The 18,020-nt window shown below is 39.1% G+C and overlaps 1 protein-coding gene across 3 annotated transcripts in view; it reads left to right on the top strand.

The window, feature by feature from the left end:
* The window catches only part of shtn1 (shootin 1), a 67,571-nt gene extending 50,711 nt beyond the window's left edge, over positions 1–16,860 (top strand). The window contains exons 8-16 of one of the 3 annotated variants that reach the window (XM_051423955.1): positions 215–309; positions 427–573; positions 2,979–3,132; positions 3,423–3,537; positions 4,892–4,974; positions 8,379–8,482; positions 10,216–10,266; positions 10,679–10,793; positions 12,724–16,860. In XM_051423955.1, coding sequence (XP_051279915.1) covers positions 215–309; positions 427–573; positions 2,979–3,132; positions 3,423–3,537; positions 4,892–4,974; positions 8,379–8,482; positions 10,216–10,266; positions 10,679–10,793; positions 12,724–12,755 — 896 coding nt within the window. In that variant the 3' untranslated portion in view covers positions 12,756–16,860. The other 2 variants (XM_051423944.1, XM_051423965.1) reach the window with 2 other exon arrangements.
* Positions 16,861–18,020: the final 1,160 nt, after the last annotated feature.

Here is an 18,020-nt window from a genome sequence, read left to right as displayed (position 1 = left end):
GTATGAGGGGTTCATAATGTGGACTACATTTTTTAAAACATTGTCACTATTAATCTAACATGAAAAATGGTAAAATGGGCACTAATCAAGAGCATTTGATTACAGTAATTACACCACGGTATCACAAGTAATCGATTGTTGATATAGTGTAAATTGCATGCTGCACTTTACTGGTAAAAAGCATAAATGACCCAATGTTAAAATCCTTGTCCAGTGTCTCAGTTCGCTGTGGAGGAATTTGAGGCCTTACAGGACACCTTGAACCTGGAGAGGGACTTGAGGACAGAGGCAGAGAACTTTGCCAGAGCGGTGTGTTTTTTACAATGTTTGATGATTTTCATCCTGCTGTTTTGTCCCTTGCAACAATGTATCCTCACTCTCTTTCATACGGGGGAATATCCATTTTCCTTTTGATCCTTTCTTCAGATGGTGGTTGAACAAAAGCAGCTGAAGAGACAGAGTCAGATCCTGATGCAGAGCTCCTCACCCAGTCAAGCTCTGCAGGAAGCCCTTAGCCGGGTCACCAGACTGACTCAGGATCTGGAGACACAGAGGCTGGAGCATCAGCACCAGGTCTGTGTACACAACTCATGCACACACTCAAGAATCATTTGTAGATGTAACATCACATATAGAGCTAGGCTTTTTTGATTCTTGATTGGGTATGATGGACATGGAAGAGGAAATGGTGAATGCAAGCATCTTTACAGAATGTAAGCTCCACAAGGATGTGGAAGTTAAGGTTCACTATGAGACATTTGGCCCGCACATGAATAACTAATAACCATTGTAATTTGGGTACATTTCGTCTTTTTGGTTTGAAATTCTCAATGTCCAGTTCTCTTAAAGGTGTGTAACATTTAGGAAGATCTATTGTCAGAAATAAAATATATTATTCATAGGTATGTATGTTGGAAGAGTCGTTTTTATCACGAGCGCCACAGGTTGCCACCGTATTAAACCACCATGTTTCTACAGTAGCCCAGAAGGGACAAACCAAATACTGGCTGTACTGTTCTGTTTTTTGTGGCTACCATAGTTTCTTCTACACACTTCACAGCCCGTTCTTTCATGTAATACAAGGAGAATAATTTACAGTGGGCTTTTTCTGGATGTGTGAAAATAGGGGAAAAACAGGGAAATTATGTGCCTATCTGTGAGGAAACAAATGTGTGTTTTTTGCACAAAATGTAAAGTCTTTGCTGTATGTTTTAGAGCCATTTTAAAAGTATGAAGTATATATTCATGATTATCGTGATAATATCGTTTATCGCAATTATTTTGGCCGAGATAATTGTGCTGTGAAATTTCATATAAGTAACCCATCCCTTTACACATGTAATGCATCAAAACAAGAATTATTTATCTGCTTAATTACATAGAGGGGAAATGGCTGCTGAATTATTACAGGTCATGATAGTTAAACCTAGGGGCCATGACCTGCCAGATTAATAATTAAAAGCAGCAGTGAATCCTCCAGCTCCCTCCCACCTCATCTGGCACTGATGGAAAACAATTAGAGTTGAGTGGGATCACTGATCTCTCCCAGTGCTGGGGTGGAGGTGAGCCATACCCTTCATTTGAGGAACAATTAAAACACTGGTTAAGGAACTGAGGATGGGGAGTGGATGACTGAACGTCAACTGGAAGCTACCCAATGCTACTTATCAGAAATCATCATTGCAGGAGCTGCAGCCACCACAGCCAGCACAGTGCTGCAGAGCTGCTCTTTTTCAGCAGAAACCTTTAGTTAATCACTGAACATTTTTCACATTTTGTCTCTTTAAGTATATAAGAAGGCACTCTCCTTTTAAATGTACAATGTGTTATTTCTGCCAAAAGGGGGTCTCTCAAAATAATAACAAAAGGCTATGTTTGATGACAATGTGAAGCAGTGTGGGATCATGAGTTGTTGTCTTTACCACCATTGCTGTCATTGCAGTCAGCTTCTCCCGGTTAGGATTCCTTCAGTGTTCATGGTTCAGGAGGTTTCTACCGGGAGCCCAGTTATCCACTGAGGTCTCCTCCTCTCCAAAACAAACTGCGAGGGGCTGCGAGCCGAGCTAATGCTAACGTTAGCTCAGCTTGTTTCTCTGATAATTCAAGATCCAGACGTCCGATGACTAAAACCCTTCATCCGGTTCAAATCTAAAGTTAAAAAGCACCAAGATCTAAACAGTGGATGGTAACAATGTGGCTTCAAACTGGATCAACAGTCAATGTATGACAGCTTCTGGCAGACAACCACAACGCTGACGCAGGCACAAAGGGGATATGACGCCATCGACAGGCGACCGGTGAAACGCAGCGTTTATCAGAATAAAATAACAGATTTCTCGGAGTTTGAACATTGTTAGGAACATTTGGGATAATGGAAGTACACAACTACAACTACATATAGAACCTGGCTCTAGTGTTTATAGACATTTTAATGCGGAAATCTTATATATTATGGCTTTAAGGTCACCCACAGAACATTCTTTAAATCAAATTATCTTGTTTCTGAAGCTCTTGCCAGTTCTCTCTTGTTCTTCTTCTTTATTTTCTGGCATCATGATTTATGTGCAGTACCTGGCAAAACAAGGACATTCTCTGAAACATTAGCAGTTAGCTTGGATCAATACATTTCTCAACTAATGTGGCTAATCCACCCACAGTGCACTTTTTGACATTTTGAATTTGCTACAAAAAAAACGTGGGATGATGCAAGGACATAAGGTAATTTAAGGTCATTTTACAAGGCAGAGTTGTATAATGAAATTCAGGTTGTAGTTCACTTTACACGTACAGCAAGTTTAATAAATAAGTAATTAAAAACTATTGCATGATGGAGTTCTGTGGATGAATTTAGCAGTCCCAAAGCCTGAGGAAAGAAGCTGTTCTGATGTCTGGAGGTATGGCAGCAGATACTTCTGTTGTGATAAAAACATGCAGCAGGCTGTACAAATGTCTGTGTGCTGTGGTTGGTACGTCCTCAGATAGAGCAGATCGAAGACAGGCTGAGGAGCTGTGAGACTCAGAGGGAACTGTCTGCATTGAAGCGTAAACTGGAGCTCATGGAGGAGGAGAAGAGTGATTACAGTGACAAATGCTCCAAGGCTGAAGTGGAGGTCAAGGATCTGCGGTTTACAGGTGAAGACATATTTGGAACACTAAGGACAGGATGCACTGTGGGACATTAAACTGTATGACAGGACGATATGCAGAATCAACACTGTAGAGGGAGCAATGTGTATGTGTGTGTGTGGGCTCCAGCAACAGGCCCCATTTGATTTATGTATGACCATGAGATTCTTTTCATAGTTTTTGTCAACATGGAAGACCATTTAGTTGTCAAGTCTTCTTGACTATAATAGTTTATTTTTCTGTTGGCGGTGCTGTTGCTGTGTGTGTACTGTAACGGGATGTGTTTCATTGGACAGTTGAGGAGCTCCAGAAGAAGCTGCAGGCAGCTACCAATCCTCCCCCAGCTCCAGCACCTCCGCCTCCCCCACCACCTCCACCTCCTCCGGCCCCTCCAGCTTCCAACCCGCTCAGGTTTGATCACACAGCGTGCTCTATGTATCATCAGTTAGGGCTTTGTTTTTGATACACCTTTCATACAATGAAATGACTTTGCACCATTGACTGTATATATAGCTTTGCACACTGAAACATTCTGGCTCCGAGGTTCTATAGACATATGTATAATAATATGTATATTTTTTTACGTTTTTTAATCGCAATCACAATCAAACTGTAGGTCACTACTAAAGTATGACTGCTGATAGATTACGAAATATCTTGTAGTGTGTGACCACCCTATTTCTGGTCAGTTACATAGTGTGCCAGTGTGTCTTTTTCCTTTTATTTGTTAATGATATACGTGGTACATTGATGACATTTTGTGACAGTTATTAGGGTCAGTGTGGGTAATGTGAGTGTGTGTCTATTGTGGGGTAAGGAAGAAAAATAAAAATAAATTGTATTTATAAAGTTCAAAGATTATAGTGATAATAATTATATCATGTAAAAACAATAGTGTTATTATAGTAAAATAATATGAATTAATACTATAATAATCCTTTCAAAACAAAGTATAATATTGATATTATGACAGTATTTCTGTGTGACCAAAGCTTTATATATATGTCTCAGGTTTACCATTTTTAATATTATTGAATGTGCTTTTGCAGCAGGAAGCAATATTTGGATGCACACCCATAAAATATTGATGAAAATCTCTTAGAATTAATCTTCTCCTTTTAAAAAAATCAGATTTTTTCTGTAAGCACCAAAACAGCCATCTAATGCCATTAGACAACTATGAACATGAATGTAAATGGTAAATGGTAAATGGACCTGTACTTGTATAGCGCCTTTCTAGTCTTCCGACCACTCAAAGCGCTTTTACACTACATACCACATTCACCCTTTCACACACATTCACTAAGTGATGGCAAAGTTGAACAGAAACTAACTCATTCATACACTGATGCACAGCATCAGGAGCAATTTGGGGTTCAGTATCTTGCTCAAGGATACTTCGACATGTGGCGGGAGGAGCCGGGTTTTGAACCCACAACCTTCCAATTAGTGGATGACCCACTCTTCCTCTGAGCCACAGCCACCTGTGTCTGGCACTGTGGGCCTTTAGTTGGCCTTTATCAGCTGATATCACCAGTCCAGCATGTTGAATTGGCACTGACTGTCTGCTTAACTATCTGGTTATAACTGTATCGTTGTTTTTGTTTTTTGTTTTTTTTTGCTGTTATAATAGGTAAGTGAGAGAAAAGTTTAAAATTGTGACATTCTGGTTTGCATGCAACAATGAAAAGCTATTGTATAATTATGATTAAAACCTTGCTAAACAAGCTGCCTAAACAATCTCCATTTGTGCCTTCCCCTTAAGTTCGCTGTTGTCATTGATCCGAAAGAGAAGAGATGTTAATACTGACATCCCACTGGTGGACCAGGACTCTGCCAAGACACCAGGTACACATCTAACATTCACAAAATGTTATGCAGGGCTTTCCACTTGGATTGTCTGGCAGTGTCCATTATTTTTCTAGCATACAGTGTTACCCGATGCAGGCCTTTCTTGTTTTACAGTAATGCACCAGCTGAGCCAGTAATGCACCAGCATTGTAAGAGTTTAATTGTATTTGGTTCTTTCTACAACAACACAACCAGCTGTCAAAAACACAAGTTTTGAAGGTGATAGTGAGCGCAGAATGGAAGAGAACATTAAGAAGAACAAGTAAGATGAAGACTAAAATAGAGAACAACAATTACCCTGCATGCTCAGCTGAAGGACTTTTCCAAAAAGTGTGAATGCTCTGCTGTGTTTGGCTGTGAGAGCTAGAAAGGGAAACGGACCTGTCACATTCTTCTGTGTCAGGTAAGCTAAACAAAAAGTGGCTTAAATATGGCATCAAGTTGAAGTCACAGTGTCACATGATCCAGACACCAATAGATCAAAAAACTCAGTCAGACAGTCTAACTATGTCCAAATATCTGTTGAAATGTTATGTTATTTTTTTGTAATTATTTTGTATAATATTAAATCCCCTCCAGTCAGAAATATGTTGTTCCTATAGTGTAATGTCTGATCTTCACTGTGCAGAATGATGTATGTGCAGAGTCTGACAGTAGGATTTTCACAGTCATCTGATGAAAGTGGAACGTTTCTCTGTGCTCACTGAAAATCTGATTTTAAAGATCCAGTGTGCAACATTGAAGCATCTATTGGCAGATATGTAACATAATATTCATAGTTATGTTTCATACGTGTATAATCACCTGAATATAAAACATTTTGTGTTTTTGTTACCTTCGAGTGAGATGTTTTTATCTACAGACCATCACGTTTCTACAGTAGCCCAGAATGGACAAACCAAAAACTAGATAGAGGCATTTGCGAGTTTTGGGGCCATCTACAGGCTTAGAAAGTAAAGGTGAAGCAAGTGAGTTATGATCTGTAACTACTCTGCTAGATACTACTAAATCCTACAAACTGGATCTTTACAAGCATGATTTGTGACAAATAGTTTGGAAGTCAGTCCTGGTCCAGTATTTGTACAGTGTGATGTAGAAACTTGAAGCCACCAGTGCACATCCACTGAGAATGGACTTTACAGTGAAGTAGGAGACATCTTGTGTCCAGCAGGAAAACTTTAGAAATGAACAACATTTGCATATTCAGAGATTTTGGAATGAGGCAGAAGACTTTTTAAGGATTTGAATGTGGAAATTCTACTTTTTTTGTGGAAAAACACAAAAAAAACACACATTGTTGTTCCAAGCAGACTTTTTGTATGTGTCATTATGCATGTCTTGTGGGGATCTTTACATATATATTAAATATACCATAACCATTGACAGTATGTAATTAGTGACCAGGGCTTCTGGATATGTGAAGTGAAGTCAAAGTGTCTTAAACCTGCATTCTTTCTAATGGCCAGCAGGGGGAAGCTCCATGGGCTGCAGAAAAAAAGTGCACAAATTAGCCATCTTCTCATTTGATTTATGAGCTCAGTAAACAGAATGAGTTTATGGTCTCAGTCTCTAGTTTCAGTCTTCTTCCATACAGCATGATGTTCATTTAGACACTGATGGTCCCATTTAGAGTCAAATAGACCATAAAGCAGGGTATGCTTTAGGGCGGTACTACCTTGCTCATTCTCAGTGAGTCCGTCCAGCTCAACGCACCAAACTCAGATCAAACTGTCAAACTAGGCAGTGCTGATCAGATACTCACAGTACGTCTCCACCACTGGCTCTAAAAAACACCATGGTGAAGACTATAAAGCCAAACTGGACACTTCAAAATGGGACTCCATAAAGCAATGGGTGATGTCAACTGGACAGGCACAGCTTTATAAAAATTATGAGCTATTTTCAAAATATGATAATTGTGCAGTTTTAAGTATTCCACCAACGTACAGATGGATGTAATGATGATTAAACAGTATAAAAAGAGAGTTGGGGACTGAGGAGTTGTTCTTATCTTATAACTGCAAATATTACATTTCATTGTGTTTCAGTAATTATGTAAGTAAGTATGATCTGTTGTATTCCAAGTGACACAGTGGAAGAAGTGTTGCCTGAATGTCCATATTCTGGAACTCATACTCTCTCAAAATCCAGACATTCAGTATATCCTTTCTGTCTCTGTGCGACGTATGTTCATTTTGTATTTTATTCTCTCCAGGGCTGCTATTTCTCATGCATGTCAGCGAAGGAGAACTGGTCTTCTTCATCCTATTTTTGCCTTTCTGATTTTATTCTTTTTGCCTCTTCCTTTGCAAATCTAAGCCACTTTTGTGTAGAAGGACAAATGTTGTAGCAAGTGGTGCATGAGAAATTCAAACTCAAATCTCCATCATTGGCCTATTAGGTCAACATGTTAAATTCTTCAATTTGTGCAAACAAAAAGGCAAGCCTTGACTCGTTGGAGCAGGTAGGACGTCCATGTTCACTGAACAGGCTATACTGTGTCTTCATTTCGTTAAATAGTTTTTGAATATATGAGGCCTGAATTGGGCACTACGCACAGGGTATTTGTTGGAATTACATACAGGGCTGAATAGGCGGCACCCAAGGATCTTCGACTCTGACACCTGAATAATAGTCTCTTTCTGAGCACCGGAGGAAAATATTTTACTATCACTTTAACACAAAATAGTTTTTGTGTGACATTTTAAAGACATTTTACTGACAATAGTTCCATTGTGTATGCCATTGAATGTTTTATGTTGGAAAATTAAATATTCACATTTCTTTGCCAATGGGCTGCATTATTACAGAATTCAAATTTTTGTTCCCATCTTTTGTGAACTTGAGAAACTCTCTTATCCTCGCAGAACTTTTGGATGAAAAATTGCTGAATAGTGTTTGTGTTTTTACACAGAGTCCAAATTCATTCCAGAATAATTTTGGCAACCTCACACACTACAAAGGCTTTGAACTCTACAGGTGTACTTTGAATACTACAAAAAAAAAGTGGCCACAGCAATGATTATTAACTGTAGCTAAATCCACCCTAAAACAGGATTCACCCTGGTACAGTTCAGTCGATATCTGTGGCATAATTAAGAGTAAAAACCTGGAGTTTCTCCAACAAAAACTTTATTGATTGGTCCTGGGGGCTCGTGTCATTTTTAAGCTTTTACATCCAAATGAGCTTTATTTCAAGTGCAGGGCTAATGATGGCTGTGAATTACACAGTGCCTCATACCTCTCAAAATCATTTAAACTCACTTTGGTTCTTGGCACTGTTTCCCAGCCACACTCCAATTTGGTATCAGCAAAGCTGCTAAATACTGTGTTGAAAAAGGAGCTTGAAGCTTGGTGATAAAATCTTTGTCCCTGTTGCTTGTTGTGTGTATCACTCCCAGAGGTGGACATCAAGCAGCAGGCAGTGGAGGAAATGATGCAAAGGATCAAGAAAGGCGTTCAACTACGGCCTGTCAGCCAGTCACCTAATAGGACCAGGAGACAGGTAACTTAAATGGTGTATTATCCTGACAATATCTGCCATCTGCTGTGTTTTTGACTTTTAAAAGTCCAGTGTGTAGGATTTAGTGGCATCAGATTGCAAACATTTGAATACAGCTCGCCTTGCAAGTGTTTAGGAGAAACTACCAAACTCTTGAAAAACGTGAAAGGCCATATCTATAGACAGTGTCCATTCTGGGCTACTGTAGAAGCATGGCGATTCAACATGACGGACTCCAGTTTGCGCTGGCATACCCCTCTGTGTGCTGAGTTTGGTTACCTTGATGTGGCTGTGTTATGAATTTTATCTCCACTACGGTTGTCACATTTTCAAAAAATCAACTAATATGTAATTTGCAACCTGTGTAGCATAGTCCTACACTTTATTTGTTCATTTCACTAGCAAGGACAACCCCACTCATTTAATATTGCTAATAAGTATTGTAATGTGATTATAATAGTAATAGTTTTCCTCCTGCTTTAACTTTTCATGCTGTTATGCTAAATGATATAATCCAAAAACCTGTTGATATCCCTGTCTTTCTAAATGTTTAATAGTAGGTGTGTTTCTCCTTCCGACCAAAAATGTGAACTTTTCTTCTGTGTGTGTGTCTCTACTCAAGCCTGTTGGCTAGTTAGTTTGTTTACAACACAGAGCTGACCGTAAACAGGCAAACCGCACTAAAAACCCAAATGAGACGCATATTCTGAATGCACTGTATACTATATAATATTAGCATATCCCACATGTCTGAATTAGGAATATCGAAAGAGAACATGTTGTTTACATGACCATTATCATATGTGGAATATTGTCATATTGGGAAAGATGGAAAATTAGATTGCATGTAAACATAGTGGAGTGAGATGTCTGCCAGTAGCTGGAGATAAATATTAGTCTGTAAGGTTGATGGATCTTAGTGGTGAACTAAAACTTGAGAGATAAATATGCTGCCACTGGTTTCCCACCAGCACACACACACACACACACCACTGTGAAACTCCAGGTGTACCCAGTGTCTGCAGGAACACAGGAAGTGATGTGTATTACATTCACTATTTGTTTGGACTAAACAGAAGAATCGGTTCGTCAAAAAGACAAAGAAAACAGCGGCAAGTTGGTAGAAAAGTCCCGTAGAAAATGCAGAGATGTCTCACGCTGAATACTAAACACCGTAGACAGAGGACATAAAAAAAGTCATCAAAGGAATTGTGTGTGTGTGATTTGTGCTGTGATTGTGACAGAAAATGTGCTGTTATCTTTGTTGAAATCACCAAACTAAAGCCCCGGCTGCAGACATCCAGTGTTCTCGGGCCTGAATGAGTTTTTAATACATTGTAGAGTGTGCATTGTTCAGTGCTCTTAAATCCATCAGTGTGTGGGATTATCTAGGAGCTGCTTGTTTTGATAAAACATGACATATGGCCAAGACATCTCTTAGTCTGTGTGTTCCTCCACCACAACATCTCAGCCAAATTAGATAGCATTAAGACCTGCTCCACAAGGTAATTATAAATAATGAGGATGGGAAAATTGACGTGACTCAAAATGATTGTGTTTACACATTTGCTTCTTGTAGAAAGCATACGTCCTCGTGCTTCCTTACAGTGTCTCATCTCTGTGGTAAGAGGTGCAGTTTAGCCTCTAAGTGCTGAATGAGGAAAAATAAGTATAATGTGTCAGACTGCTGTTTATTTACCAAACCCATCTTTTTCCTCCTATTTTCCTTTTAGCAGATGGAGAGGCTGCCCTCTAATTCTGCCTATCAGCAACTTAAAGGAATCATGGTAATGGGACTTTAAAACAATCAAATGTCCTCACAAGCCGTATTTTACTGGCTGAACTTTCAGCGTGTTTACGCAGGAGGGGACACTTTATTGTCTCCACTGTACATGCATGTGCTTACATCAGAATGTAATGTTAAAATATGATCAAATTCAACAAAGGTTGGCAAGTTCTTCATGTTTTACCGAAGACAAAGTACTACTGTAACATTTAAAGCACTAAAGTACATTTACATGCTAGTTAGAAGAAAAGCAGATTAAATGAGCACATATTCTTGTCCTTCTAAATATTCATTCACTCCAGTTAAAGTCAGACAGTAAAAATAACTGCTTATTTTGAGCTGTATTTTGCAGCTCTCTTGTTCCTGAACCAGCTGTCTATATGTATGCATGTGTTTTTGTTGAAACCGTGCAGGAGAATTTCAATAGATCCTCCCCCCAACCGAAGGCAGAGTCTCCATCAAACAGCCAAGATAAGGAGCTGCAGAGGATCCTGCTGAGACGGCGGGACGCACTGGAGTCCCAGCACAGTAAGTTTTATCTCCTTCAATCCTCACTTGTATATATAATAAAGATCTTTCCAAAGACAGGCATGACATAATCTTTTTTGTTGCTAATGCATGAATCCTGATGAGATGTCTGTTTTAGTTTATCCAGTGGTGACCAGTTTTACTAAGTAAAAGTACAATTACTCCTATAGAAAATAACTCAAGTAAAATGTTTAATTCAATACTTGAAGTAAAAGTTCCTTTACATTTTAATAATTTTTATGATTTTCTACTACTGCAACTATGGAAGTAACTTTAATACCGAAGTTGGCATTACATTATCTTAAATGCCTTCTAAAGGACACCAATTTAAAGCTGCAGCAGGGGTGTGTCCAGAGGGGGTTACTAAAATCTGATTGGCCACCCCATTATCCTCTTTCAGAGGTTGTAGCGGTGTTTTAAACCTAGAATGAAGATACTGACCATTGGTTCTAAATTTTGGCATTGCAAAAACTTGCATGGTCATTTTCAAAGGTTTCCCTTTTCAACATATAGTGTATTTGAATATTTCTGCATACTGGGGTCCATAAACACTATTAAAATTGCATAAGTTAACATTAACATTAATGTTACACAGGGAAATGTTTGCTAGCTAACTACATTTTCACCTACAGTGTGCACCACTTACTTCACTGTGCCTGTAGTGATGGGAATTTCCACTCTTTTCAGTGATCCAAATCATTTGACTCAGCTCAGGTTGGGCTGGACAGAATTAGATTTTAAAAATGTATATATTTTATTAATAATACATGCAACTGTAACTAATGAGTGAATTTGTTATTTATTAGTTTTGATAATAATTTACAGTTAATTATTTAAAAGAAGTTTACTTTAGCTTGTACTTAACTTAAATTTAAGTTATTTATTTATTGATTTTAAACTTCCAATTTTAAAACTGCTTCCGTGGTTTGGCCGCAGTTTGGGCTCGCACAGAATTCTCAAAACTCTTATCACGAACAAATCTTTGTTTAGTATCATTTATGGCTTTTATAATTCAGCCAAATCTAGCAAGATTTTGACCTGTGATTGGTATATATGCACATATATCACTTAGATTATTCAATGTATTTATGCTAAACCTTATCATTTTCAGAATACCATAATGTTGCATTATTATGGTATTAAAACCTTAAATAATAAAATAAAAAAACAGCAAACACTATTACACATGTGTATCGAATGTTTTACTTACATTGAATGTTTTGGACCAGTGCACCGTTTCTGGATTGTATTAAACAAATAAGATATAGGTCATTGTTTTGTATTAGTTCATTAAAAAAAGAAATCAGTCGGGATCAGTCCCATCATTTCACTTCAAGAAGCCAGCTTGTTCACTAACGAGGATCACCAGGTTGTGGAGTTTTTAAGAGCACAGAACTTCAACCACTTCATGTAACTGTTATCTCTTAAGAATTAGTTTTTTATCAGTCATCAAAACTAATAAATAACAAATTCACTCTTTATTATTATTATTATTTACAAACTGCCTTTGTTCTGGGTTTCATCACTTCTTGGTCAAAAGACAGGTGGAGATTATTTTTCTTCAGGACAGCTGCAGTAGAGGAGCTCCTCCCGCTCTCCCCTCCTACCCTTAATCCTGCTTTTACAGCAGACTAGTAGTGATAGTGAAGCAAATATAGCAGAGTTATCGATAAAGTAAATTGATTACTGGCTCAAAAAAATACTTGAGTAAAGAGTAGAAGTAGAGTTTAAACATGAGAAAAACTCATTCCTTAAAAAATGAGTTTTACTCATTTGTTACTTGTAATCGTTTACCTACTGAAGCAACATAATGTAACACCATCCTGTCACTCATTATGCTCCAGTGACAGTCATCATTGTCCCTCTGACCTGCTGCAGTGTGAGTAAAAAGTGAGCGATTGTTTGAGAGAGTGTGTGTCTTTTTGTGCAGGTCCCCATCCCGTCCTGTCCCCTGCAGTGTGAGGACTGTCACCAGGCTGAGGTTCTACCTGAGACTGGATGTGACCAACGGAAGATCGCATTATGCAAAAATAATGTCCATCTTGACATTTTACTGTGTGTACACTATGCATTTATAATAATCATATTACTGTATAATGATGAATCAGTGATACACTCAGGACATGGGTCCTGAGCTGATTTCAAAATCAGAAACAGAAAAACCAGAGCAGACATCCAGGCTGTGAATCAAGTCAGAGCTTGCATAGCACATCCACTAAAGCAGTGGTTCCCATCTGGGGGTCGGGAGTCACTACTCAATGATAGAAAAGGCTCCCTTGAGGAAAAAGGTTGGGAACCAATGTACTACAGGGCCACCCACACCAAGCTTTATAATAACAATATATAAGAACAATAACTCTAAATATATCTTTATATATATCATTCCACACCACAACTATAACAACAACGACAGTGGCCAACAATATCTTCCAGAGCGATTTGATCAATGATATTGTGGTATACAACCTTATAAACTCTCATAACAGAGTGTGGATTGTCCTCTCATCTTTGAAGAACTTTGTGAACCCAGATGTTTCTCTGTGCAACGTACAACACTAACAGCTCATCGGTATCGGTCCCTCCAGGATGTTACTGGCTTTGTTGGGGATTCCTGCAACCTAGAATGCATTATGTCGCAGCAGCTTTTCAAAAACGTTGTGATGCACATTGCAGTGTTTTCAGTTATTTTTTGCAATGAAATTGTGGGAGAAAGTGACATTTGCAAAAATGGTTACTAGTTAATAATTAAGTTAGAATAAAATATTTTTTAGGGGGGGATTGCTATGATTGGGGAAATGATGAGCGTGTTGGGGCCACTTTTTACACGTTATTGTTCATCAGTGTGAATGCTCACATCGTTAAAGTTACTGTTCTTGGTGTGAATGGCCCTTTAGAGTGTGTCAGTCATTTACATAGGCCATTTCATATCAGTGGCATGAAAGACGTATATCCCACACCACTTTTCCAGTCTTCATTCAGCTCTGATAGCGAAGGTAAAGCCCAGCTTATTGTCTGCACTGCCAGGCACATTGGAGCAGGTTGTGCAGCCTTGAGCGTTTTTCAAAGCAAAGTATGTCTCTGATTTGTTCTGTCTAGACCAGTGTTAACCTTGTAGCCTCCCAGTGAGCAATTACAGGCCACTACACCCCCCAACTTTCTTAGGCCACCATTTTATGTAGGGCACTGCCTCCCCTCGGCTGCATCCATGCTGCAGTTTGTACTACCTGTGCTGCTGGATAACACTGTTAGACCCAAAACAGACCATCTTCTGTCTTTCTTTTAGAGACCGTTGCTCTAAAAGAAAGCTAGAAATATAAAAGTTTGGTTAAAAGTTGACATGGTAAAACTTCCTTACCTCATATTGTTGTTGGCTCTGTTCCCGCTGTTGTTGGGGGGTGGTTCAGACATTTTCTGTCAGAATTGGTTTTCCTACAAAATCCACTTTTTGCTACTGAAACATGATTCATGTTTTCATTGTTCTGTTTAGCTAAAGATTCTAGAAAGATCTGGTCTCGGTTAAATATTAAAAACTTAATTCGGATTCGTAACGAACCTGAGATGCTTCGTCAGGAACCCTGCATTACTGCAGAAACAATCATCGTTGAAACAAAACCCAGGCATTTCCCCATCAAAATGCATGTGGCAAAATTACAATACAGATAAATACAAAGGTTGGACTCAGTATGTCCAGCTTAGTCTGAGCTCTCCTCCAGCTGTAACTTCTCTGTAAATACAATGAAAACTCCAGAACTTTGTGTAAGAAACTGCTGTTTTTGTGTTTAAATCTGGGTAAATAAAACTAAAAGTCTTAAGTGACAAGACTGAAAACCACCAAGTATTTCAGCGAGTCCAGAAATGCATAACACTTCACCACTGGCTCTTTTGTAACAGTGTTCAAGTGTCTTTGGTGGATTTAGTGGATTTTTCCTTTAAGCCTCTGTCAGAGGTGGGTGTTAGTCAGGTATGGAGCAGAGGATCAGCCTGTGCCCTTTGAAAACCACAATGACTGTGCCGGTGATTTAACCACAATGGTGGGCCACTCGCATGTTGTTTTGTTTTCCCTCGACACCTGCCCAAATTTCCCAGACACTTCCTTGAGTGAGGGATTGAAACACGAGAGCTGTGAACTGTGGGTGATGTCCGTCACCTATTGTGCGCTGCCTTTAATTAAAGCTTTAGGCTTCATTTAGCACTGAGGTGCAATTTCCAGCTCCCAATCCCCCTGAACAGAGAGTGGAGGAAATGTCATTGTGGCTCCAAGTCTCTCTTCTAACCAGATTCATCAGCAGCAGGCTTCAAAGACAACAGAGGACCTTGTGGAAACAGGAAATGGTCTGTGAGGAGATTCGATAAACTAATCAGTTGTGCATTTTTCCTCCATTTTCTCATGACCAAAGTAGCACGAGGATGTGTGAATTATCTTGGCACGACATCTTGGAGGGTAAAGTGTCAGGCGTAAAATGGAAAAAGAAGCGAAGGCCTTCGTATTGATTTCTTCTCACATCCTCCATATTTGTATCTAATGAGGCTCTTCTAGTTTAGGCTGTCCTGTGTACAAGTCAGTCGCTGATTCAGAGGAGGAGTTCAGTGTCCTTCTGTTGTCTTGCTCTTCCTTCCCTCAGCAGAAACAAAGTCAATGACCAGCTCAATTCCTTCCTCTGCCATCTGCTCCATCCGCCGGGCTCGCTGATGTTGATTGACAGACGGTACACACACCGCCGATCGAGTCAAAACATGTAATTACACAAGCCATGCTGTGTCCTTTTCTATCCTCAGCTCGTCGTCCGCTACCAGCCCATTCGTAGCTCTCCATCCATCTCCTCCATTTTCCCTCGCCATCGGCCGATACAATATAATGTTTTGTTGTTTTTGTATTTTTGTCCCTTCAGGGACCAGCAATTAGGGAGGTCCTTTTAGTGTGTCTGGGAAACACTTAATTTGACCTATTTTGTTAGTCATTTCATTTATTTTCCCAAACACAGTAATTGCCTGCCAGGGAGCCTCAGTGGAGACGCCGCTGTGTGTCCGGCCTCGGCTTGCACGTTTCATTGATTAGAGGTTGTCTTCACATCCCGACATTTACAGCAAGACGTAGTGTAAGCTGCCAGCAAACTGAGAAACCAAACAGAATGAGAATAATGAAGAGCTAGCAGAATATTGGTTATTTAATTAATTTGCCATTAAAGTATGCATGAAATTTATAGAAAATAAAGCACCTGTATTACCTAGGAATATAAAAATAGAAATTAATGTAAACTGGGGTAAGTTAGGTGAAACTTAAGAAAAAATAAATAGTTGTTTAGATGTAATAGATGGTTACCAGCTGGTTTCTATCAGCGTCTTCGTTCTAAATTGTCATTTCTAGCATCGAAAAGTTCAGCAGCACTATTGTGGTGTCAGCCAGATTGGTCTGTTTAATAGAAAAGAGACGTGAATGAGGGATAACTCACTTGACAGGCCCATTGATGCAGCTGTATGTGGCTGGTACACAAAGCACTTGTGAAGCTCCTCCATTTCCCACTGTATACAAGCAGCCTTTTTTCTGTGCTGTGGGCCGGGCGGATGCTCCTCCAGGCCTCTCCTCTCCTGTTTTTACACACTGACAAAATCATTTCCTCCAGGAACTGAGGAGCCATGAGAGGGGTCAGCGAGGGTGCTGACCAGTTATGAAGGGCCTTTACCTCACACGTCCCGAACACACAGGAGACAGGCTTTGTCGGACAACACTGACATGGCTGTGTGTGTGTGTGTGTGTGTGTGTGTGTGTGTGTGTGTGTGTGTGTGTGTGTGTGTGTTTTCTGGCATTTATCCTCCCACGGCTTCTTGTAGCCTTTTATTATCCAGTTCTCTTAAAGCACAGAGCTTCCGCCGGCCAAATGAGCACAATGAATCCAGAAGTATTTGAATTTTTCTTAAATCAATTTGTTAATATACTGTTTGAGTGTTGTCCTTTATAGGTGTATGATATGAAGCCACAGTCCAACTGTAATGTAAGATTTGAGAATTTGATTTATTAATTTACTATCACAAAGGTCTTATGTTCTACATTAAAGTCTGTATGACTGAGTGTGATGGGTGAATCTTTATTCTTAAATTGGATCCCATTAGCTTCCAGAAAGTGGTTGCTGGTCTTCCTGGGGTCCACACAAAAACAATGACAAAAGCAAACAACAATTTTAAATCACAAAGTATCAATAAAACAGGAAGACAGAAAGCAAGCTAAGTATAAAACTCAGAAACTAAGGGAAATTATTCCACATATGAAAACTATTAGCAAAGTAGCCTACAATGGAAAGACACACCACACCAAAACAATAAGTATACTATAAACAACCAAAAAGGTTCCAAAACAGCAATAGCTTTTTTAATCTGTCGTGTCAGATGAGTGCGTACTTGATGTTTTATATATATAATGACAACAGCAAGTGTATATTAATTTCTCACAAAAGTTTGGTGTATTATTCCACTTGACACTGTGCATGGACAACCTGTCTTTTAGAGCAGTGAATATTTAAATGGAATTTATAATTTTGCATTTTTTTAATGCAATTTGAAATGGAAAGATTTGCTGCTATTATTCAAATAAAACCATGTCAAAAGGAAGAATCAGCCTTCAATCAGATAAACTGGTCACAAGCAGTTGAGATATGCAAACAGTGAGAGGGGTTCCCAAGTAGGGGTGTTGGAAGTATTATTACTGTGATATCTAAAAAGTAAAATGTTGACATTGTGTTAATAACACAGATATGATAATATCATGTAAATAATCAAGCTCCTCTTAAAACATTTGTGTTTCTTTCTGTTCTTGCTTTGTGGTTCACACTCCACCAGAATAGGTGGGGGTAATTCATTTGCCAAAAAAAACACACAAAAAAACACACAATAAATGTTAAACATGGCTGATGGAATTATTATTTGTATTTCTGTCAAATAGTCTATAATGTCACGGCATTCACATAGTGAAAATCTGATATGGTGACAGTCCCAAGTAGACAAAGCTTAGTTTTAAAGGTTGGGAATGTTGAAATCACTGATCTAGGGCGTTTTCACACATACCACATTTGGTCCGAACCAAAATTGTAGGTGAGAAAGGTGCCACGGACCACGGTCCGGATCAAAAAAACAAAATTTGGTCCGAACTAAAGAGGTGGTCTCGTTCCGGAATTTAGGCATACGTACCATAGAAGAAGAAAAAAACGGAAGAAAACCCCAGCCAGAACAAGCAAA

The sequence above is a fragment of the Dicentrarchus labrax genome, unplaced genomic scaffold (genome assembly GCF_905237075.1).
Source record: "Dicentrarchus labrax unplaced genomic scaffold, dlabrax2021, whole genome shotgun sequence".
NCBI lineage: Eukaryota > Metazoa > Chordata > Actinopteri > Moronidae > Dicentrarchus > Dicentrarchus labrax.
This window is presented reverse-complemented; position numbering and strand designations above follow the sequence as displayed.